This window comes from Aricia agestis, chromosome Z, assembly GCF_905147365.1.
Source record: "Aricia agestis chromosome Z, ilAriAges1.1, whole genome shotgun sequence".
In the NCBI taxonomy this organism is placed as follows: domain Eukaryota; kingdom Metazoa; phylum Arthropoda; class Insecta; order Lepidoptera; family Lycaenidae; genus Aricia; species Aricia agestis.
Window position 1 is genome coordinate 27,292,884 of NC_056428.1, and position 25,124 is coordinate 27,318,007.

Here is a 25,124-nt window from a genome sequence, read left to right on the forward strand (position 1 = left end):
TTTGAAATTATGCTCTTATTATACATTTTTTAACAAATAAAATATCACACACTACAACACACACACTAGGAAAAATGACCGATTTTTGAGTGACAAGCCTATACATACGAATTGTACTCTTTTATTTATGTTTTAAGTCTGTTGACAACAAGGTGACAAATTGAAAATGGATTATAATTTTTTTTATTGAATCTTAGATACTATTAGACAATGCTTACATGGCCAGTCTGAGATCAGCTGAGTCCCAAAGACAAGAGTTGAAAAAAATATGATAAAGTCAATATTTTTTACAAAATAATAGGTGGTAGTCCTAATGTCGTTGAAACTAAGGTCGAATTTCGACCATTGGGCGATCTCTAGTTATTATAATCGGTAGACCGCAACCCTTCAGGGCCTCCGATAGTATTATCTTACAGTCTTCTTCTTCTTTTGGCGTAAGCCTCCCCATTTAGGAGTTGCCAGCGTCAGAGTTAAGGCGAAAGATATAAACAGTTATTTAAACGTAAACTGATTGCCATGCACTGGGCACGGGTGATGAGTGATGACTTCATGCGACTTCTTACAGTCGGGGCAGTTTAATAGGTTTGACATCTGTCGGATTAATCTCCATAGTGAGGTGAGCTACTTAAAAACATCGACCAAAATCGAGTAAATCGATACGGTCTTGATGTAAAATATTTGAATTTGATATGTTATTTATAAAACCCAAAACGAATTCCTTTCCTTTTATTACTTTTTCTTTTGTAAATTCAAGGAGAAAAATAAGACAAGTATACATAATTTACAAAAAAAAATTGAATTTATTCACTTGAAATATCAAAACTGTTAAATTTTATATTATCATTTTACATGAATACTAGATGTCCCGCGCGGCTTCGCCCGCGTAAATTAGAAATTTTACAGAATCCGTAGGTACATTTTCCCATAAAAAATATTTCCCCCGTTTTTCCCACATTTTCCTGAGTTTCTTCTGTCGTATTAGTCTTAGAGTAATAATATAATATAACCTTCTCGATAAATGATGAGTCTTACTCGATAAATGATCTATCTAACACTGAGATAAGTTTTTAAATCGGACCTGTAGTTTCTGAGATTGACGCGTTCAAGCAAACATACTCTTCAGGTTTATAATATTAGGTAGATATAGATTTTTTTTAATTATCGCTTGACAAACTCGAGTCTCGATCCAAAAAACTATGAAATGGTATAATATGGTAGTGATGATGATGATGAAGAATGTAATTTGCATAGTAGCATATGCTTTCTGTTCTTAAAACAACGCCGAAACTCCCAAACTTGTATCTATAAAGAATCAGGAATTCTCTCAGCACCTTCCGAACCACGGTATACCAGGTATATCTCGGTGCAAAATCTTACTTGTTGGTAGCATATGCTTAGAATACTTCTCACGAAACCGAAGTCACCATATGTTTCCCTATAAGTTTTGAGGAGTTCCCTCGATTACTTATGGATCCTTCATCAGATCACCACTTTTCTGAATATAATACCAAATTGGGATGATACCCTATATACCAAAAGAAAAATTTTGAAAATCGATTAACAAACGGCGGAGTAATCGTTGAATATAAGAAAACGAACATAACACCTCCCCCATTTTGAAAGTCGGTTAAAATTGTAGCCTATGTGTTATTTATTTAATATTTTAATCAGCACATGAATTGAATAACAAAATTTTTTTCAAATTAATCGTAGCACCATCTGTCAGGACAAACTAAAATTGAAATAGAATAATATTGAATGCGATGATAGCGCCGTCCGCCGGATCTAATGTAAAACATTCCAAAATCAACAACTCCTTATAAATAAGAAATTAATTGAAAAAACATTTTCCAGTAGACCAAACTGTAAATCTAAACCATTCTCGAATCTCCACGAACACACACAAAAAATTTCATCAAAATTGGTCCAGTCGTTTAGGAGGAGTTCAGTCACATACACACGCACACAAGAAATATATATATTAAGATGTGTTACTTTTCACAACGTGGTTATGAATTTATGGGGATATTTTGTTACAAGTAATCAATGCTTCTGATTCTACTTATTCGCTTTCGATTTTTAGAGTTACATCCCTAGAGCTTAAAAATAAATAAAAATCGGCCAAGTGCGGGTTGGACTCGCGCGACGAAGGGTTCCGTTTTAATTTTATTATTATTTATTAAAGTATAAATACAACTGAGTATTTTGTGAACATTTCAAGTGCCTACTACCTATTGCCATTATTAAATATCGAGGAAAAAATTACGTTTGTTGTATTAAGGGGGGCCCCTTAAATATTTTTTTTAGTATTTGTTGTTATAGCGGCAACAGATACACACAATCTGTGAAACTTTCAGAAATCTAGCTATAGCGGTTCTTGAGATACAGCTTGGAGATGGACAGACGGACAGACAGACATCGAAGTCTTAGTAATAGGGTCCAATTTTTTACCCTTTGGGTACGGAATCTTAAAATATTATATACCGATTCGAGGCGATATTGCCTAAATGAAGTTTCCTTTAACACTCCGCGACTTGCAGGTCGAGCGAGCGGCCCCAGCGCCCCCTCTCCACCCCTCACATGAGGGCGGTGACGGCGCCGCAGACCTCCCTGCGACACTCCCGGACATCAGACTTCCTGGAGACGCAGCTCACTGACCACCACCACCGACGGCATGAGCGCAGCGAGCAGTTTCGACAGGTACTATCAGAGAAGTTGATTCCTAGGCAGATGGGGGACCTACGTAGTTTGGTCGCGTTATGTCAAATCCAGCTGATGGATCACAATTAACATTGAATTAACATTATCCGACCAAATGACGTGGGTCTGTCAACTGTCGATGTATCGATTTCGTCGATGATGTATTGACTGAGAGGAATATTCTACGGCGTTATGCTAGACTTGATGGAGTTGCGCGAACTCCGTTGCGCCAAAAGTCGTTTATCGCGCGGGAAACGTACATTTTTCCAAAATAAAAAGTATCTATGTCCTTTCCCAGGACATGAAGTATCTCCATGCCAAATTTCATAAAAATGGTTCAGCGGTTTGGGCGTGAAGAGATAACAGATATATTTTCGCATTTTTAATATTAGTATGGATTAAGGGTCAGCAGATCATGATCAATATTGATGTCGCAGGGAAAAGAAGATATCAGGGATATCCCGAAATCCCTAGGGATATCACGAAATCGCGGTAGATACCGAATATTCTTGTTTCTTACGTCTTATTACTAAACAAATCTAGTGATATGTCATTTCACTAAACTAAATCTAGTGAAATGTCAGAAAAGCGTATACCGCCGAATAAAAATCGAGCTACGCATTTCTCTCGCTCGCTCTAATACCCACACGGGCACTAGTGGGAGTGAAACAAATGCGTCGCTCGAGCTGGCGCGGCTCGTGTGATTTTAGTCGTTAAATTATTACGTGTACGTTAAGTTTGAATGCGATTTTCTAAATACCACCTTTTACGACTCTCGAGTTTCAACATTTTTTAATATTTTCCAGACTTACGCGCATGTTACTTGCATGGTTCGATAGCCTGTTAAATGTATATTATGGGGATATTAATAACTCAATACCGATGATAAGATCCCTTCACGCTGATAATGCCCCATTCGCGTTAAGAGGGCGACTAACGCAAAAAATCGTCCTTCTCTCTTCACACTCACGCCCGTCTTTCATATGCCAGGTGAAAAAGGACGACGCGGATTCATTTAAATAAAAATATATTTTTTTTCCTAATAACTCGATAAATATGTAAACTTTAAAAAATCCGCTAGGTCAGTTCCTCAATGATAGAATTTTATATAATGTGTTAAAATATTAACTTAGTTTAATGCACGGTTATGGCAATATATGATAATTATATGCATCTTTGTGATCGAGAAAATTTTAAGATATCGTGTTTTTGCTAGGATCGATTCTCGGAAATATAATGTAGTATCTATGTCTACAAAATGAAACAATTCGGGGCTTATTTTCAAGCATAAAAATGAATTACAAAGTCGTCAATTTAGGGTTAGTCGCCCCCATAAGATAGTGATAGGGTATTAGAGCGAGCGAGAGAAATGCGTAGGTCGATTTTTATTCGGCGGTATCCGCTTTTCTGACATTTCACTAGATTTAGTTTAGTGAAATGACATATCACTAGATTTGTTTAGTAAGAAGACGTAAGAAACAAGAATATTCGTTATCTACCGCGATTTCGTGATATCCCTAGGGATTTCGGGATATCCCTGATATCTTCTTTTCCCTGCGACATTGATATAACCCTACCAAATAACGTGGGTGCTTATGAATGATGCGTAAGAATTAAATTCTTTGATAGTACACTTTTTGGCACGTGTCGCAGCCATAACGGCTTGATATATTTTAGCTTGAGAGGTGTTGTTAGATTCGTGTTTACGTATAACACTGGGTATGACTGGTGAGACATGTTCAATACTTGAGGATGTGATATATGGCTATTATATTAGGAAAAAAAAAATCGATTGATCACTGAGTAAGAAATGTAGCTTAAAGTTAAATAATTATTTACCCAACGCATGGACACCACGCGCGGGTAGCGCGCGGCGCAAGCCGCTGCGCCGGCTGCATAGTAATTTACTAAGTGTCCATGATTCATTTATTTAAAGGAAAATTTGGTCAAAAATTAAGTACCTAATTTTATTACATAATTATAATGAGTTTCGAGTACCGAGTCCTCTCCTTATAAAAATGCGGTTTTATCAAAAAAAAATTATACTAATTTGATTGTTGGACAGGTCCGAGCGCATGTGAGGAAGGAGGACGGCCGGACTCAGGCGTACGGCTGGAGTCTGCCCGGCAAGAGCGGTCAGGGCCCGAAGGGCTCCAACCCCATATCACTTTCGTCCGGCGGCGTACCCGTACCCGTGCCTATATTCTGCAGGTACATTTCCCTATCTATATCTATCTTACAATTAAATCTTTATTTTTTATTTTAGTTAATTACTTAGGTCCGCCATCTGCCTAGGAATTAACTTCTCTGATAGTAGAATGTAATTTAGTTGCATGACGTCAAACCCAGTCGACAGATCGCAACTAAGAGTTGGGGAGGGGAAGAGGGGATTTCGGGATAAGCTCGAGCGTGTCAGATTAAGCTTGTATAGGCTTCCGAAATGTGTCTAGTTATCATGGTATAGAAATTAGATTTCTTACTTGTATTTTTATATGTAATGGAAATGTCTCAATAAAAAAGTACAGACGGATCTTAATTTTACTTACCGTAGAGATATTGTAAGCAAACGTAGCAACCGACGTGCCAGTCTTCTAGTACTACCAAAAACACGCACAAATTATGGAAAAAAAAATTATTACATTTGAAAGAAATTTCCTAGACGAAATAATTCAGTGTTTGGAAAGGGCAGAATATTTAGACTCTCTTATTTCAACCAAAACATTTTATTCTTGTAATTTTTTGTTCTTATTTAAGTGTATTACTTATTGTACTTATTGTAAGTCTTAGAGAGAAAACGGGTTGAAGTAATAACCACGGACTTCGTGAAAGTTTTGCAGTGGCGCTATACTTACACACTTACAAAATCGTAGTTATTAAAAATATAACAGCTCCAATCTAAGCTATATTTAGGAATATTGGCCAAAGTAATTATGGTAGTTTGTTAAATACAACTACTCGAACAATGCCTTCATACCAAAGTTTAGCAGTTCAGGCGTGCAGGGGTAACATACAGACTTTCGCAATTATAATATTAGTTTTTATAACACTAGAATTTTTTAAACGGGCAAATGACCCACCAGACATTTCCCACCACTGCAACTCCTGTTTCGCCAGGATCAACAGTGGTAACCAACCACGAAAGCTCTTTGATATGATCTCAGGGATGCCCGAGGGATATGCTAAGTCTGTCACCTAAACGAAATTAATCAGAAGAAATTTAGGAGGAGTAGGAGATAACACTAGTTCGTAGTCTAATGTTTATATTATTTTAGGCCAATAGCTGAGAACGAGCCGCAAATGAAGTTGCTGTGTGCTGCGGGCGTCAACCTCAACGGCGGTCGCACGCCGGACGGCGGGTGTATGATCGGCGAGAGCGTCTTCTACGCTAAGGACGAGAAAACTGATAATACTATGTGTCTGGGTATGTATTTACCTCCATACTACAAATAATAAAAACTAAGGAAACGTATCTCCCATACTATTACTGTTTTAAATTTGGTTCCTTTCGAACTGTCATATGTAACGTCAGCCTAATACCGCTCAAGGCCACCTCTCTACTCTAGGGTCTAAATATTGCAAATGTATTGAAATGTGTACCTAAGGTACACTTTTTTGACAAGTATTGTGGAGCATGTTTTTTAACGGAGTTACAATTCCTTTGTTTTTATTATTCGTAGCCTCCATACGAATAATGTTAATATAATATTACAAAAAAAAAAATACAAGAATCAGATAGTGCTGCATTCGAAAAAGACATGACCTGCTTTTATAGACAGTGTCCAGAATTTGGAACCTCAGGTGTTGATGGGGGGAGACGAGATATATCACAGAATGTTGACGCTAATGACGATGTTCCCCATCTCCGGTGACGGACACTCAACGGCCCCCTAACTTCGAGGAAACTGATTGTTAAGAGACATTCCCCGAGTAGATTACAGAAGATATTTATAATTGTTTATTGTAATGTTACATATAAGCTATAAAAACTTGTGTTATCTAAAAAGGAGCTTATACAACGTATCAGACAAAAACAAAACATTATATTATGTTGTATCTATTGTGTAAATGTTTTTATTAGTAAAGGCGTAAGAGCTAACGTTCTATAAAAGTCTTAACTCAAAAGAAATTAAGGTTTCACCATTCCATTAATATTATAAACGCGATGCGAACTGTCTGTTATCTCTTCACGCCTAAACCTCTGAATCGATTTTGCTTAAATTTGGTAAGTTTAACTTTAAGTCCCGGGAAAGGATATAGGATACTTTTTATCCCGAAAAAATGTACGGTTCCCGCGCGATTATCGATTTTGGAGCAACGGGTGTCCGTTGCGGGCGTCATCTAGTCACATCATATTATTGTTTTAGCGAAGTGAGACGAAAAGTGGCTAGTGAGCAGAGGGCCTAGACAAGCGGCCATACATTTTGTTAGCGTTTACGATAATCGCTTGCTACTTGTCTACTAGGGCAGGGCATTACAGTGATCGTTTTTTGTTGTTCTTTTTTTAAAATATTAATACCGGAGGCCCAATCCCCTAACCCCTACCCTATTCCCTTCCCTTCCCTTCCCTACCCTCCCCTATTACCCTATTCCCTCTTAAAAGGCCGGCAACGCACTTGCAGCTCTTCTGATGCTGCGAGTGTCCATGGGCGACGGAAGTTGCTTTCCATCAGGTGACCCGTTTGCTCGTTTGCCCCCTTATTTCATTAAAAAAAAAAATAATAATTTCAGCGTACGAGATGAGCAAAGCGACGTTGGGCTCAGCTGAGATCGACCAGATCAACAGACAGCTGCAGTCCACGCAGGTCACTGAACACACAGAGAAGAACCTCTCCTCGCTAGTTTGGATATGCGCGAGTACGCAAAACAAGTGCATCGTTATGGTATGTTGATTGTTGATCTTTATTACTTGCATCATAAAGTCGAGAATCTAGATTTTATATGAACTCAGTATGTACCGCTAATTTGATTCTGAAATTACTTTTTATCTCTGTGAGAAATAACTAATACATATGAGCTAAACCTTTATAGCCTAAATGGTGTGCTTTTAACTAAGTAATGGCTCGATAATCAATTTCGATCAATCTTATCCCACGAACACCTGTCAGCCTAGCATACGCCAACGAGATATCTCACTCTACATGTTTTCTCGATGTTTCATGGTGTCTCTTCATCTCTATTGACCATAGCATGACAAACATTTTTTCTCGCGTAGATGTATCATCGAAATAACACATTTTTATAGAGTTTTGTCGAGATAATAGTGAGATATCTCGTTGGCGTATGCTAGGCAGGCAGGACCTATTTTAAAGCAATTTGGCACAGATTTAGCAACTGTTTTGTGGTAAAATGTACGGTTTCCGTGTAATTTCTTGTTTACGGGGGCGGAACTGCGCGGAACGTCTAACCTTTATTTTTGTTCCAGATAATAGACGCCAACAATCCAGCGGAGGTGATAGAGTCGTTTCCGGTTAGCGACAAACAGATACTATGTGTGGCCTCAGTGCCCGGTGCCATCGACGAGGACTACCGCGAGTATGAGGAGAGGATGAGCACAGAGAATGATAGCAAGAGGCACTCTGTGAGTATCTCATCAGTCTCTATTTTGACTTCTTTTTCCCCCTCTCTCTCTCTCTTCGCAGTAGGCTGTCGTGGGATAATAATGTTACTATTTTCACTGTTTTCTATACATATTATTAAAAAAAGTCGCTTTTTCCCTCATGTCCCTTTGTTCTTTGTGTTTTGATTGTTGTGTTTTGATTTTGATGCGGTTTTCTTTAATAGATAGCGTGATTCAAGAGGAAGGTTATAGGTATAATAACATTCATAAATAGTGGAGAAATACTGTTATTGTTGGGGTTTCTAATGTGATGTCGTAAATAATTACATTTTTTCCGCTTACATTGCAAACGCAGGCTGAACCCTATAGAGATTTATCAAAATAATGTACCAAGTATTGTACACATTGAAAAGGTCTACAAAAAACTCCGCGATGGCATATTATGTCTATTTCTTATGGATATCCCACAATAACATTTTTTGTCATTTTCTTTTTATGACAAATAATGGATAATTTTCGAAGCAATTTTAATAAATACAGCATTAATCCTTATCCAATTAAATAACTTATATACATTGTTGATTTAATGTAGATCTATATGGCCCTTTACAGCATATGGTTTAAATGAATATTTTCGAAGATATTACAGATTTGAAAATTGCGGGAAGTAGCTTTTGGGGCGGTACCGACCAATGCGGGCCACGGGTAGTAATAATGAAATTTTTTCAGTGGCTATATATTTTATACCCGATGCGAAGCCGGGGCGGGTCGCTAGTAAGATATAAAGTACCATTGAAGGAATTGATTCATAGGCAGTTGACGCTACTGTACTAGCTACGTCATTTGGTCGAATTATGTCAATTCAATGTTAATCGTAATCTGTCTGACACAAAGCGACCAAATTATATAAGTCCGCTATTTGCCTATGGATAAACTTCTCCGATTGTACACGGAACGTATTTTATTCGTTATCTCAGGGGAATTAATTATTCTTCAACTTCAACATAATAATATATTTTCTTCTGAAATAGCGTTTGCGGAGTTCAATTATATTTTTCGTCCAAGTTAAATTCCCCATAACTAACTCTTGTTTTGAACGTCACGGAAGATAAAATTTGCTGACGATTTGTTGATGAGCTGACACACAATGCGTTATTCTATCAGTACACGCTGCAATTCACCGTAGCAGTCTGGTCTTTGAAGTTTTTAGAATAATTTTATTTACCATATACATTTGTTCCAGCAATCACTCTTCTGCGTTGGTAAAGGGTCATCCGGCGACAGTCAAAATGGCTTGATGAACGACGGAGCCGAAAACAGCGATAAGGAGGTCATTGTAGGCAGCACTAGATTGGTGAGTACTACTATTGCCTTGTATGGAACGAGCACGTAAGAGCTTCGTGCATAGACTCTTCGCCACTTGTTTCAGCCACTCGTCCACCAATATATTGCTTTATTCAATCGCGTTGGTACCATCGTAGAAATTAATTCGTAATCAGTTGACGGACCCATTCACATTTGGTCGGAGTATATCAATTCAATGTTAGCTGTGATCTGTCTGCTGGTTAACAGATCACAGCTAACATTGACCCAGCCTGGTTTTGACATAACGCTACCAAATTACGTTCTTCCTATGAATTAACTTCTCTGATAGTAAAGAAACTAAAAAGAATATACTAATATATTTGTGAACGAGTTAAATAAACAATCAGCAATGAGCCCATCGTAATTCTACATTGAACGCAACATAATAGCTGTTGCGGACAACGTATAATATTTGTTTAAAGTTAACAATTTTAACGTATTACGGCCTTCTTATTTCGAATATAATGGAATTTAAAACCCCAAAAATATTCTAATTAATAATATTTGCAGGTAAAAGCTACACTACTGACGCCGCCAAGCACGCCCGTGAAAGAGCCGCCAGCGGGCGAAAACGACTCCACCGTGAAAGAGGAAGACAGCGAAATACTCGGTGAAAGCCCACCTTTGAGCTCGACTCCTATTAAAGGTAGTTTAATAGCTGTTGTCTTAAAATCTTATAGAATTGTTTAATCTATCAACACAAATAATTTTGAAAATAGGGGTGAAAATCCACCTCTGAGCTCGAGTCCTATTAAAGGTAGTTTAATAGCTGTTGTCCTATAATCTTATAAAATTATGGTATCAACACAAATAATCTATATATTAATACGTGAGCCAAAAACTTTGTATCCCTTTTGACGAAAAATGGGAAAACGTAGGTGAATGAAATTTTGCACAGATATAGTTTATATGGTGAAGGAGTGCATCGATAAAACATTACACACACTACAACACACACACTAGGGAAAATGACAGATTTTTGAGTGACAAGCCTATACATACGAATTAAACTCTTTTATTTATGGTTGAAGTCTGTTGACAACAAGGTGACAAATTGAAAATGGATTATAGTTTTTTTATTGAATCTTAGATACTATACTAGACAATGCTTACACGGCCAGTCTGAGATCAGCTGAGTCCCAGAGACAAGAGTTGAAAAAAATATGATAGTCAATATTTTTTACAAAATATAGGTAGTAGTCCTAAAGTCGTTGAAACTAAGGTCAAATTTCGACCATTGGGCGATCTCTAGTTTTGAAAATTTGGCAACAGAAACTTGGTGAAAGCCCACCTTTGAGCTCGACTACTATAAAAGGTAGTTTAATAGCAGTTGCTACTTAAAATCTTATAACATTATATTTTAAGCAATCAACACAAATAATTTTGAAAAGTGGACAACAGAAATACTCTGATATAATGTGGCCAGCCTGGGTTAACGTTACTCGTGGATCAAAAACTATTATGTTATCTTTCTTTTCTGGCTATAAATTTATTATTTTATAGATTCTTGTTGTAGATGACTTTTCGCAGACATTTTTTAAATCCGCTCAATGCATATAGCATTCAATATAGCAGCAAAGTTATCATGTTATCTAGAAACACATAATATAGATAAATAAAATAAATGTAGTCTTTATGTCTATTGCTTGAATATAAATTATATTTAGAAGATAATAATTCAAACATCCGTTACTTCTAGAATCTGAAAGGCGAGCATCACCCGAGCCGGGCGTAGATGCGTTTGCTCAAGAACAATCCAACGCGGAGAGTCGCACCGATGTCCAAGACCGAAAAATGTCAACAGTCATGGCTACCATGTGGCTCGGTACTAAGAGCGGGAATCTGTACATACACTCAGCTATGGGAAACTACAGCAAGTGTTTGGCTAGGTGAGTAGTTGAATTTTTAGAGGTATGTATTGGATGGGAAAGATGTAGTACCATCAGAAATATTGATTCGTAGGCTGTTGGCGGGCCCACGTCATTTGGTTGGATTATTTCCAATTAATAGACAATATGAGCGTGGTCTATGGTCTAAAGCCTATAGCGCACTAGCGGCCAGGCCGCAGCGGCCATCAAAAGTATGGTGTGGCTGCTGGTCTCGGTGCGGCCAGGTGCGCGTGGTCTATGGCGGTTTTATACTAAGGTATCTATCTCGATGTCCACCGCGGCCTGGCAGCTAGTGCGCGCCCGGCCTTACAATCCTAATTAAATTGTAACAATACAAAGTGTTATGATAGCAGAAATATTAATTTGCGTTAATGCTACAACTTACTTCCTTACTGCATTATTGAGTTTTTGATTGCAGAAGTATCCTCTTTCTTTTGTATTAAGTCACTTGTCCATTTAATATATCCGTTTTTGCGAATATTATCCGCAAAAACTTGACATAAAAATAACTGATGATCTGTTGTTGATAATAATATAGTTGTTATTATTCTACTTCTACGTTTATCCAAAAATTGTTTTCTTACTTTCCCTCCTGGAAATAACTAACACCGTGTCATTTCCCAGGGTAAAGCTAAACGACGCCATCTTAGCTATAGTGGCATGCTCGTCGCGTTGTATCGTGGCGCTGGCTGACGGCACGGTGGCCATATTCGCACGGCAAGCGGACGGGCAGTGGGACTTCACTCAGTACTGGATACTGACTCTCGGAGATCCGAAAAACTCGGGTAAGTTTGCACTGATTCATTTATGTACTGATAATGTAGCAGGAATAAGACCAATGACTTCTAAATTTATCTGACATGAGTTTGTCTATTCAGTAGCACTTTTGTTTGGCTAACGTCAAATAGTAAAGCAATCGAAAATACTGTTGAATAGATAAAACTATAAATGAACTCCAGTCTTTTTTACGAGAGTTTATCTTAAGAAAGGGGCAGCATTGTTGCTACTTAAAGAGTGGCGTGATATCAAACATAATCATTGCAATCTTATTGTACATGTGGTTATTATGTATGAGTTTGGAAAGGTAGGAGATGTTTTAAATTGGTATTTTTGTGTGCGACTAAGTTAATGATAAGTAAGAAAACACCACTAGCTTTCTGCATAGAAATAGCTGATTCGGAATTGGGGAAACGATTGCACAAGTTCTGTGCGAGCGCGTGTATGTGTTTGCGTATAGCAATATATGTGACTGTAATATTTAGAGATGTGCCGACTATCCGGCCACTTTTGTAGTCGGCGAATAGTCGGCAAAAACCTCCGACCATCCGGCTTTTTATTATTATACTATTATTGAAATTACATTTAAGAAAAACCTTGATTATGTTGAAATTAAATGAATGGTTTCTGAAATTACTTATTGACAAAGAAATATCTATGTCATTTAGATAAAGAAATAAAAGTTGTATCTTTAAGACCAAACATAACAACATAGGTACTTACTAATATCTTCTTCAAAAAACATTTATAACGAAAATTTATTTTTATAAAATATGTACAAAAGACTCCGCGATTTGTATTATGAAATTAGGTAATTATTAAAGCAAGATTTCATGTTACACATTATGTACAGTAAAAAATGTTACTAAAAATATATCCTGTAAACCATCTACTGCTTTATGACGTGAACATAACCAAAACCAGGCCTGTCCCACTCGCGCGTTTAGGTATCGAACTGTAAGTACCCCTTTAAAGGGGCAGATCACAAGGGACTCACAAGCGAGTGGTGAGTGGTGACGCGCGCGCAAGATTTTTTCGTCGCATATATCTACGTACTGGTTTAACCGCTGTGACAGAATCGTTATTAATCTGATAAATATGAACGATTGAAAAAAGTCAAAAAAATATTTCAATAAAGTAATTTAAGACTTTAAAATACAAAAAAAGATAAAAAAATACACAAACATGGCAAATAAACCAATTTGTTACAAACAAACCGCATACCACACATAAATAAACATAAGTGTTTAAGTTGTAAACAATTCCTGACCAGCTCCTACACCATAATCGAATATAAAACTATTATAAAATATACGTTGGGTTACTAAAATTTGATTATTACTATAAAAAAGTTTGCTATTAGTAGCTATAGTAATTAAAAGCAGATTATTTTATTTTCTAGAAGGTGACAATCTTGATTTCGTCGTACCTCTTACGCGATAGAAAGAGAGCGCACATGTAGGCAAATATAATGGTAGGCACCTAGCACTGCGCGGTCGGAATTTGAACTTTATAGTATCGTAGCATGAGTTATTTTTTTAAACGGGTATCACGAGTGGGAAATCTGTTGATACTACTAATATATATTCTGTGCCAAAACACGATCCGACACGTTCGCAGGCGGTGTACATGCGACTTACCCGCGAATCAGCAGTACACAAAGCGTTACAGAAACATCCGAAACCATGATCGGTTTGGCTGACTAGTCGGCCGATTAGTCGGCTTCTTTGCAACCGACTAATCGGCTAGTCGGGTAGTAGGCCAAAGTCATGATCGGCACATCTCCAAATATTATGCATGTCACTCATGTTTGGCGTTGCTGTCTCGTCGGTCGTGTCCGATGCTTTGTGGTCTTGCTCACACAATGGTATTTACATTCCACGATATCCCACAGTCCGCTGTCTCTGCGCTGTCGGCTACACAGTGTGGTGCGGCTACCGCAACAAGGTGCACGTGATAGACCCGCGCTCGCGCCAACTGCTTCACACCATGGAGGCGCACCCGCGACAGGAGAGCCAAGTGAGGCAGATGGCGTGCGACGGAGATGGAGTATGGGTGAGTCAACTGTCTCTATTCCACAGTCCGCTGTCTCTGCGTTGTCGGCTACACAGTGTGGTGCGGCTAACGTAACAAGATGCACCTGCTAGACCCGGACCTGCGTCAGTACCCTATTTTTTTTGACGCAGTTTATATATTTACTAGTTATTTGTTAAGCAATCAACAACGCTATTTAAAAGACAAACTCCTGAAAAAAATTGAACATTAACAATAAACAATTTTATACAGGTGTCGATAAAAATGGACTCCGCTTTGCGTCTATACCACGCGCACACATACAAGCACCTCAAAGACGTAGACATCGAGCCGTACGTCAGCAAGATGTTGGGAACAGGTAAGCTTTGTTTTTTAATGTTGTAAGTGTCAATTCAGACCACAACGCGACGCGTAGATGCATTTCTAAATTTGTATCGAATTGACAGACTTGCATGATGCCTCACACAATTGAAGTCTGTCATATCCATACAAAAGAAATTCATCTACTCGTCGCGTTGCGCTCTGAATTGTGTGTGTGTTAAGTGTAACGGGACAATCAAAGACGTAAGTAGATATTGTGGCTTACTAACATTCTTAAGCTAAATAGCATTGACAAAGGCTTTAGGACTGGAAAAATGCTATAAAAATTTGGATTTTATGTGTAAGTACTTAAAAAGTTAGCCAGACAATGAAGTAGGTAAGTTACAAGGTCCGTTTGAATTATAAGGGAAGAAATGAGTTAGTGCCCTTATGTTATAAATTGATAGTTAGCCACTTCATTCACTTATGTCTGCAATTGTTACATATTTTGTTTTTCTTAATACTTTTCAAATTGTTTTTTGCTTCACACTTCTATTGTTATCCGTGATTCGTATGAGTATTTTTAAAATTTTACTTTTGTTTTAGGCAAGCTGGGGTTTTCCCTAGTTCGGATCACGGGGCTTCTGATTAGTTCAGGGAGATTGTGGATCGGAACTGGGAATGGTGTGGTGATATCGGTGCCGTTGTCAGAGGGAGCTAAGGAGCCTCAGCCTCCAGGGAGGAGTGTACCGGGTGGGTTATTGTTTTATTGTGTCTATGAAAATGGAGGGAAAATAACCCCCATGTGACCCCCAAGAGGACATATTCATTTCATAATTTGGTTATTTTATTTAGTTCAGTCTTGGAGCACGCAGAATTCTGTACACCGACTCATCACCCAAAACATTGCTGTTGTTTAGCTACAAATTCGTACGTGATGGGTTACAAATTTAGTACCTAAACACAATAGATCGAAAACACGCGGCTTCGGCGGCATAATTTCTTCGACTTCGAACTATGGTTCGGCATCGGCATGATGACGGCAGCAATGCCCTACGCATACAATATAACACGACATTAGTTCGACATGGTATGTCATCAGTAATTTAAAATACATTGCAGGCGTAATCATGCCGAACTACGGCCGCGTTTTTTCAGCCTAGTGTGAATAGACACATAAACGTACTTGTAGCGTTATAGAAACACAATGAACGAAATTGATTCATAGATCAAACTGATCGCAAGTCGTAATTCACGACTTACATTGACTGAAGATAAAATTGCATGCTATAAATACATTTATTTATGGTATGTAAGTATATTATACGTTTCCCAGGTCACGCAGCCCTAGTCCGCTCAGCGAGTCCCACCGGCGCCATACCCTGGTGTTCCATGGCGCACGCGCAGCTCAGCTTCCACGGCCACCGGGACGCCGTGACCTTCTTCGTTGCGGTGCCCGGCGCATCCCGCGACAACGACCCCACACCCATGCTTGTTATATCCGGCGGAGAAGGATATATCGACTTCCGAATAGGTAATTAAGTTACGTTGTTGTTCGTAGTTTAAAACAGCACAGTTCTATCACAGATGCTCGTTATATCTGCGGAGAAGGATATTATATCAATATACGATTAAGTAGTTTTATGATTTGGACGAATTAACTGCCCAGTTTGATCGTAATAAACGATGGGATGTGTTCAAAACGCCCGGGAGCTTGCCCATCTATGTTGCCCCACACCCATACTCGTTAAGTCCGGCGGAGAAGGATATATCGACTTCCGAATAAGTAACGTTGTGGTTCGGAGGGTAAAACAGCACAGTTCGATCACAGATGCTCGTTTAATCCGGCGGAGAAGGATATATCGACTTCCGAATAGGTAATTATTAAGTAACGTTGTGGTTCGGACGGTAAAACAGCACAGTTCAATCACAGATGCTCGTCGAATCCGGTGGAGAAGGATATATCGACTTCCGAATAGGTAATTAATAAGTAACGTTGTTGTTCGGAGGGTAAAACAGCACAGTTCGATCATAGATGCTCGTTATATCTGCGAAGAAGGATATATCGACTTCCGAATAGGTAATTAAGTAGCTTTATGATGCGGACGATGAAACTGTACATTTAGATCCTAGTAAACGATGGGATGTATTCAAAACGCTTGGAAGTGTGTCCAATGCCATCTACTCGGATACACGCCCAATGTGCCCGAGCGTTTAGCTATCTGTACTCACAGTTGACACGTCTTTATTTTTTATATCATATCATAATGGTACCGGGATTTCATATACTGGTTGGTCATTTGAAATGTTAAAATTTTGTTGATGTATCTTCTGTGATCGAATTGTGCAGACTTATCACTACGTTTGAAGTAGACTAATGCTAAGTACTCACATACGGTTTTAGTCGATCGAGCAATTACGTAGAGTAAAAACCACAGTTTGGGCTTTCGTCCACACATTCAGCATTACTCGATAGTTTTACTCCAAATCGAGTTAAAATTATCGTGTGGACGAGTAAAGCCCGACGGCTCGCGTCGAGTAAGTTCGAAGGAAATTAAATTTATTTAATTCCATCGAGCCCGCACGATGCAGCCGAAGGTTGTGAGTTTTGCGGTCCACACGATAATTTTTACTCGATTTGGAATAAAACTATGGAGTAATACCGATAGTCAGTACTGCCCATTAGGCTGCATTGAATAACGGCCGTTCCCAATATTTGATCTATCTCTGGTTTTGCCCTACTAGAGATAGGAATAGCTCACAATTGACATAAAATATATGTCTCTAATGTCTAATGTGAGCTATTCCTATCTCTAGTAGGGCAAAACCAGAGATAGATCAAATATTGGGAACGGCCGTTAGTTGTGAAAGCTCAAGATTATTAAAAAAAAATACCTTCGGAACTTTAAGAACGCTATAAACGCGATATATTTATGTATATCATGGACGCAAACATTTTACTCACGTTTTAAATATCAAATATAAGTTTACTATATTTTTAAATTAGGGATTAATAAATACGAAAAACTTACTTACGCGTTTACCGTTAAAAATACATTTAACAAGGTTCGGCTCTCGCCGTGGCGTAAGTAATCCGATTTCACGTAACGCTATTAAGCTGTTAAAAACTGATAGGCTAGCTAGCCGGCTGAATTTAACATTCGCCATAACCAACTTTAATATCCTGTCAATCAAGACTATCATCATGTTAAATTCTTCCCCTCACCGCCTTATTACACCGAAACTGAATAGTTGTGGATGATTTTTTCGTATTTCAAAAACCTGTAATTTTTATTTAAGTACGTATTTTTTTTTCTAAACAAAAAGAAAGTAAAGTTTCATTACTAAAACAGGTCTATAGCTAGGTCACCGAACAAGTAAAATTTGATTTACTCGTCCAAGAATAGTTAGCTATATAGCTTGTATCGTTCCTACAGGGATGCAAATGGTAAAACAAGTACTGACAGGTCAATGGCCAAAATTCTATGTGTTCGGTGCTGGGCTATAGATCAAATAACGCTATATTAATTTTTAACAATTTCCATATCTTCACAACTCTCGATTTTCGGTATTATAAGGTGCACATACCTGCTTATAATCGCTTATGTCTTAATCCTAATAAGGTGTTATTTGCAATTAAAATATGGTTGGTGATATAAGGTTTGTTTCACACTTGGTTTTTAAGTTTTAAATGTCGTTTTTCTACTAAAATAATAACTTGTTTTGCTTAAATACCATCCAACCATAGGTTTCAGTAACAATAAACTTACAAAAGCTTTCATGAAAATTTACATTGACTAGTTATCATGTCAAAGTCAATCGAATCCATTTTTAGAACTTTAGCTAAAACAGATCAATGTAAACACTTTATTTATTCAATATTTTTATTATATTATGATTACAACTTAAAAGTTTCTTTACGTCTTGACTGTACGAATAATCCACTTATTGTATTTGTAAAGCAATACTCATAAAATGAAATAAATTGTTTACATTTCTCATACATTAAGATTACATTAAATATTTTTTTAACGTTTAACATAAAGTAGAAAAGCGACCATTCTGTTTAGCCATAGTGGCATTTATATTTTTTTCTCATTAGAAGAGCATGCTGACGACAGAGAAATCGCGTCCCACCTCATAGTATGGCAGATTGTTGAGTCCTGAAAGTACCTGATAGTTTAGTAATATGTCCTTTGCCGGTACGTCTAAATGTAAGTCATGCACAAGCTTGGGAAAACACTAACCGCATGTAACACCGGGTTTTTGGTTCACATGTAAATGTTCACATTGCATTAACATTGCCCATTCTACTCTAGAACATTATGAAAATACAATATTGTAGATTAGGTGGAACGACTTTTATATGGTAAAATAATGGTATGATAACAATAATTATGTATACAACATACAAAGTAAAGTTGTACTGATTATAATTATTATATATAAGGTTTACTTGTGCCTAATTCTCCTCTAGAACATCATGGAATTCATCATACATAATATTATATAAACAGACGTCGGAAGTCCAGCTGCATCTCTGAATTATTGCAAATCATTTTGTCACTTCATAAGCAGTAACCATTTGTACAATGTTTTTCAATTTTACCTCCGCACATATTTTTATCGTCCTACTAATACATTTTACACAGTGAATATACTATACAATGTTTTGTTATTGTCGGTTGCATTGAAAAAATCTCTCGACAGGTAAGGATAAAACATTGTACATTTTGTTCATTGTGTAATTTTTTTCTCAAAGGGGAACATCTATTCATTAGTCATTCTTCCTTTTCCCGTAAACAAAAACTAACCATACCTATTAGAAGTAAAATATATGATGCGTAGAATATTTTATAACGAAGCATCATCAACATAACATCATCTTTGGGTCGATAAGCCATCGCAGTAACATAATATAGAAACGATAGTGTTTCCGAATAACCTATAAAGCATAGTTAAAGCCGAAATGTATTTTCTAGCTCGATTAGCATGCATTGAGAAAGTTATTAACTACTAATAGTTTGGACGTTGTTGCAAAGTTTTGATTGCAACAACAACATCTGCAAGCTCTAACTACTTAATAATAATATAATAACTTATAGATTCGAGCACGAGCTTCGAGGTATCAGGGGCCCAGAAGAGTATTTTGTATAATACCCCTTAAAGTGACTTTCTGATTATTGACGCGGCTAGCCGCGACTGATAAAAATTATACTAATAAAATGCCACTTTATGACATAGGCTATAGGTATAATTTTCTACTGACATTTGTGTAGCGACCCATACTGCCGCCGCTTGTGGCGTAAAAGCTAGTGGCGTCGAGTAAGATGAAACCTATAGCCTATGTCATAAAGCGGAATTTTATTTTGTTTTTGTCAGAATCGGTATCGTAACGGTACTTTTAGGCTCTACTCACACTGGGGCAGAGTCGAAGCGTAGCGACGCGTCATGTTTTTTGTCTACGGCATACTATTGTTGGCATCTATATTGTTCTATTATTCAATTACAAATTTCTGCTATGAAAATATGCTAGCGCGCATTCGCTTTTCAAGGCTTCCATATTATATTCGACTATGCCTAAGTGTGACTTGAGTCTAACACCAAATTTTTCACACATTTTTAATGATTCCTCGCAGCTCACATTCGAAACGTATGATATAAAGGAGAGTGTAAAAATTTTCTTCTGAAAAATAACCCGGAGATAAGTAGCGTTTTTAGTGGAGAGAGTCCCTATGATTTTTATTATGGTTAATTTACTTGTAAAAATATTATTCCTTTCTAGATACAGATCTGTCAGAGTCATATAATTTAGTTTAAAAAATGCTATAAAAATGTGACTACCTACCTGGCCTAGAAGAGATAGTTTTTAAATATTTATGAACATACTTACATTAGAAATAACAATAATACTTTAGTCTATTTTGTAAAACTTTCGGTGGTTTAATTTTTGTTATAGAAACTTGTTAAATAATGTAAATATTGAAATAGGAAATAACATAATTTTTCAGAATTTTTATTTGGTGCACTTAATTTATGTTCATGAAAGGTACTATCAGGGAGTCTTATATCATTTGCATTATAGTCTCAACCACTTCTTATTAAAGGTGAAACCGCACAAGTATGACACGACGCGACACTTCATTTCCATAGAATTGACGTTTGTAAAACATCAAAGTGTTTTACAAACTTGAATTTGACCTTTTACAGACGTCAGCTCTATGGAAGTGAGTGTCGCGCCGTGTCGTGTCGCACCTAATAAAGTGCATGATAACGCCATGTTACAATGAATAAGACTTCCTGTTAGTAATTCCATTCAAGTAAAATTTTTAAAAATTGTCATTTACATACCATTTATGTAAAAAGTTGTGCACTGACTAAAAATTTTCTTGGATACTTTTTAACACGTTGTGACGTCGTAAAATTTTTTTGTTGTGTACTCTCTAAAGCCTGACCAGATCCGTGTTGCGATTGAATATACATATTTTTTTTTAAGTGTCGACTATGTATTGCTATCAAAAATTGTTTGGACTGTGGTTTTTAAATTATAATTTTTGTCTATTTCTTATTCAATTTTAATCATTAACAAATACGCAAAAAAAAAAAAACATTAAAAAGCTGTAGAACATTCACTGATGCCAACGTTTCTGGTCAGGCTCCGAAGAGGTTGGTAACAATTGACCCAGAATTGATAAAACGAAATGGTTGTCATTGTGGTCAGCCATTGGCAACCACTTCATTGATCCATTCTGGGTATTCCTACAATTTTTCGACTGTGCTCATCATCCCTCTACTTCCAGCGGACTCCGAGATGGAAGACTCGGTCGTGGTAGCCGAGGACGGCTCGAGTGGGCACAGCTCCATGGCGGATAGAGCCAGCAAGAGCCACCTGATAGTGTGGCAGGTGGTCGCCTAACGGAGCGCCAGCCGCGCACGCCAGGATTCCGAGTCGGACTACGTCTATGTGTGCACCTCTACTAAGCCGCAGAACCCGCTCGACGTGTAAGTGTGAATAGGACGACGCGACTGAGAATGTAGCTGTTATATTGCCGTCTTGCTCGCACGGGCAATGTGCGACGTCCGTGGTATGACGTCACTTATGTTGATTGTCAAAGCTCATAATTTGTACGGGCATTGGACTCCAGTGTTCTAAATTTTGGAGTACAATGCTTGGAGTTTCACGGGTAATGCCCTAGTTCTTAAAACATTCAGATGGCAACCTTTCACCATTAATGCCAGTGCTACCAAAGCTAGTTGATCTAAATCTATAACGTTTAAAGCGCAATTCCAGTAAATATTTTTAAAATGACTTCATTGTCCATGAGTTGCACCAAATAGCTCAATTCCCCTACTACTATTGCATTGCCCGTGTGTTTGGAGATTTTCATCATCATCTCACTGTCACTTCATTCTATCCGTCCCCAAATTACCTAGCATATAGTAAGAGGCAAAATAAACCCTTTCGGAAAATCTTAAACTACATTTTCGGTCGCCCAAAAGGGATATAAGTGGAGGTTGAAATCAGTATTGTATGGGTGAAAGTTTGGTTGCGTTACGCAAATTAGGTGTAGCTTTTGTATTATCATAGTGCAGGCCCTTCTTATTCCATTTTACCTATTCACACGTCCATATCACTGATATGGCTTATATCACACTTGTAGGGTGCGATTGCTGACAGAGGGAATATTGTCTATATCTGTCTCTTTCTTCCAATAGAAGAGTACACTGCTGTCTCCCTTAGATAACAATATTAGACAAAGATAGACAATGTTGGTCAGTCAGCTAGGTGTAGTTCACACATACGTCTCCGATCGTATAGCAGTGCACGGCTAATGGACTAAACATATTATGAAATTATTTATACTTATTAGTGTGCTTCTTCGTAATACACGACGCTTTGTTTTATAAATATTTTCTATTACACAACACGCAGAAGTTAACTTGGCACCTTATTCTATAGAGTTTTCTTAGATTGAGGTGCCTCCTTAACTTGTGCGTGCTATCGCTCATAATCACCATTTGTATTTATTCTTGAACGCGGTGTACAAATTATGTTAGTTTGTAATGTTAAGCATAATCTCATTTAGGTGTAATGTACAAGGCGTAACCACCAAATATTTAATATAGTCGTAGTGTGTAGTGTTAGTCAGTTGGAGATAGTTTTAACTGTACTCAGATTTTTAATGTCAGTGTATAAATGACAGACAAAAAAAATTATACGGATATTTTGAACTTACTATCAAACATAAAGATACGCCTATATAAAGACGTTTGGCCAAAAAATCATCATATTAAAGTAAAAAAAAATAATTCCATGTATGGGTGACTCTCCACTCAAGGAAAACTCATCCATAAGAAGGTAGACATTTTTTCGGGTATGAAACTTACTTTTCTGCCCAAACATATTTATTTCTACAATATATTGTATGTTCAAAATATCCGTAATTAATTTTTACACCATTATGTCTCTATAACAAACAAAGAAATGACAGTGAAGTATAGTTCAAAAATCACACTTTACTAATATTAAAAATCGGAGTTTAAGTCATCTCATTGATAAGGAATCTTGTGACCGAAAGTTCACTGGCTGTGGTTGACTTCATCACAATATCATTAGTTTAATTTTTTTTCTTTAGAATTTTTAATATATTTTTTTAACTTTGATAAGTTATCTAGTTTCTTTAGTACTTTGATTATGAATTTGAATATTGAAATTTTAAAATAACTAGTATTATTATTTTATATTAGGTTTTAAATGGAATTACGATTATGTAATTATTATTATACTCTAGGAGGCTAGAGTTTTTATATCAACATACATTATGTATTTCGAACAACCGATGGTGCAAATATAGTGTGAGATTTAGGTTGTAACCACTGTAATAATTTATTTTAGTGTATAATTTCCTTACTTTTTTTTAAATTTTGGCTTAGCTCACAAATATTTTTATAATATTATATGTGACTTTGTATTTTATTTGTGAAGTTCCAGACTAATCTTATGTCTTTATTTATTACTTTTTATTATTACATAATACTTATTAGAATCTAAACTATATTGTGTGTTATAGAAGTTAATGTAATTGAATTGTAAATCATCAAATAATCATTCTTTTTAAGATATATATAATAATTTTTACACTGCTAAGCCAAAATTCTTGTGCTATTTTTCTTAACTTTCTTATGTTTTCATTGCTTACACTAAATACGATTTAAGACATACGACCTTAGCCTGCAGGGGCAATCTAGACTAGGATCTGTCGTAGACCTAGTCTTGGTTTAGGGTGCGTTTCCACCAGAGATGTGTTGCAAGGAATGTGTTTTTAAGATCCAATAGAATCGCTGCGCTGGGCGAGGCCACGGCAAGCTCACGTCAATGAAGCGATTTTATTGGTTCTCAAAAACACATTCCTCGCATCACATCTCTGGTGGAAACGCACCCTTAAAATCGTAATGAATATTTGGATAATAATAATTGTAACCTAGTCAGAACGGACGACGACATAGTTTATAATGTAGGCTTAAATTGTTTTGCTTTGTTAAAATTTTGTAGCGGCGACAAATTGTGTGATATTGTGCAATGTTTATCGAAGTCATGACAAGTAACAACTTTTTTACAATTTACGAATATTTTTTGTGATCTTAAAACATACTTCATAAAACAAAAAGCAATGTATGTTGAAATATTGATAGGAATTAATAATTGTTATTATTTTTCATCAAATTACAATGTATTTTTGTCACTTAACTTATACAAGTTGTTAGGTTCCCAGCATTGTTCTCATAAAAAAGTTGTTCGTATTGACGGGCTCATTTGATGACTAACACCAGTAACACCCTGTATACTCGTTAAGGTATTCGGCGTTGAACGGAATTGTATTCAAATTACTTTGGACAATAACTATGATTATTATTATACTTTGCTAATGATTTGATAGTGGGGTTAAAAAAAGTTAATAGCCTTGACTGAAACACTAGAGCAAATTAACTGAAAGTTAAATATATTAATATACTTAAAAAAATATATAGGGGAAATATATTTACAAATGGATTTTTTAACAAACGTGATTTAAAAATCATCAAAAATATAATGTACAATCACAAGATCATTCTAACATTAATATTTTGATTAAAGTTGCATTAGTAATAGCTGCGATAAACATTGTTCACGTATTGCCTTACCGTCTTAGAGCTGTGACTAGTCGCTGGCGCCTGTTACTTAGGCTCACTTTCCCCAGTCTGGATAAAGATAATCATTGGGTTATATACATATACCTTCTCTTTCATTAATATACAGAAGAGAGAGAGAGAGAGGGAGAAAGATGATACTTAGCCATTGCTTAACTTTAATCCAGACTGGTGTAAGTGAGCCTTAGATCAGTTTACACCGAAATGAAGATTAAGTGCCTGTCCAGATAAGGCGTTTTACACGCGAAGTCCATACGCGCGTTTCAATTTGTATTCCATCGAGATACCGCGTTTTACGCGCGATTTTACGCTAC

General features: G+C 36.9%; 1 protein-coding gene across 5 annotated transcripts in view; it reads left to right on the plus strand.

Moving 5' to 3' along the window:
- Positions 1-23,497, plus strand: part of LOC121738400 (JNK-interacting protein 3) — a 48,172-nt gene extending 24,675 nt beyond the window's left edge. For 3 of the 5 annotated variants that reach the window (XM_042130421.1, XM_042130422.1, XM_042130425.1), the window contains 14 exons: positions 2,541-2,700; positions 4,766-4,911; positions 5,973-6,121; positions 7,429-7,580; positions 8,123-8,278; positions 9,501-9,611; positions 10,133-10,268; positions 11,322-11,511; positions 12,136-12,296; positions 14,183-14,343; positions 14,575-14,680; positions 15,229-15,375; positions 15,959-16,156; positions 21,423-23,497. In XM_042130421.1, coding sequence (XP_041986355.1) covers positions 2,541-2,700; positions 4,766-4,911; positions 5,973-6,121; positions 7,429-7,580; positions 8,123-8,278; positions 9,501-9,611; positions 10,133-10,268; positions 11,322-11,511; positions 12,136-12,296; positions 14,183-14,343; positions 14,575-14,680; positions 15,229-15,375; positions 15,959-16,156; positions 21,423-21,538 — 2,089 coding nt within the window. In that variant the 3' untranslated portion in view covers positions 21,539-23,497. Of the gene's footprint in view, positions 1-2,540; positions 2,701-4,765; positions 4,912-5,972; positions 6,122-7,428; positions 7,581-8,122; positions 8,279-9,500; positions 9,612-10,132; positions 10,269-11,321; positions 11,512-12,135; positions 12,297-14,182; positions 14,344-14,574; positions 14,681-15,228; positions 15,376-15,958; positions 16,157-18,724; positions 18,837-21,422 lie in introns of all 5 variants that reach the window. The other 2 variants (XM_042130423.1, XM_042130424.1) reach the window with 2 other exon arrangements.
- The last annotated feature ends 1,627 nt before the right edge of the window (positions 23,498-25,124 follow it).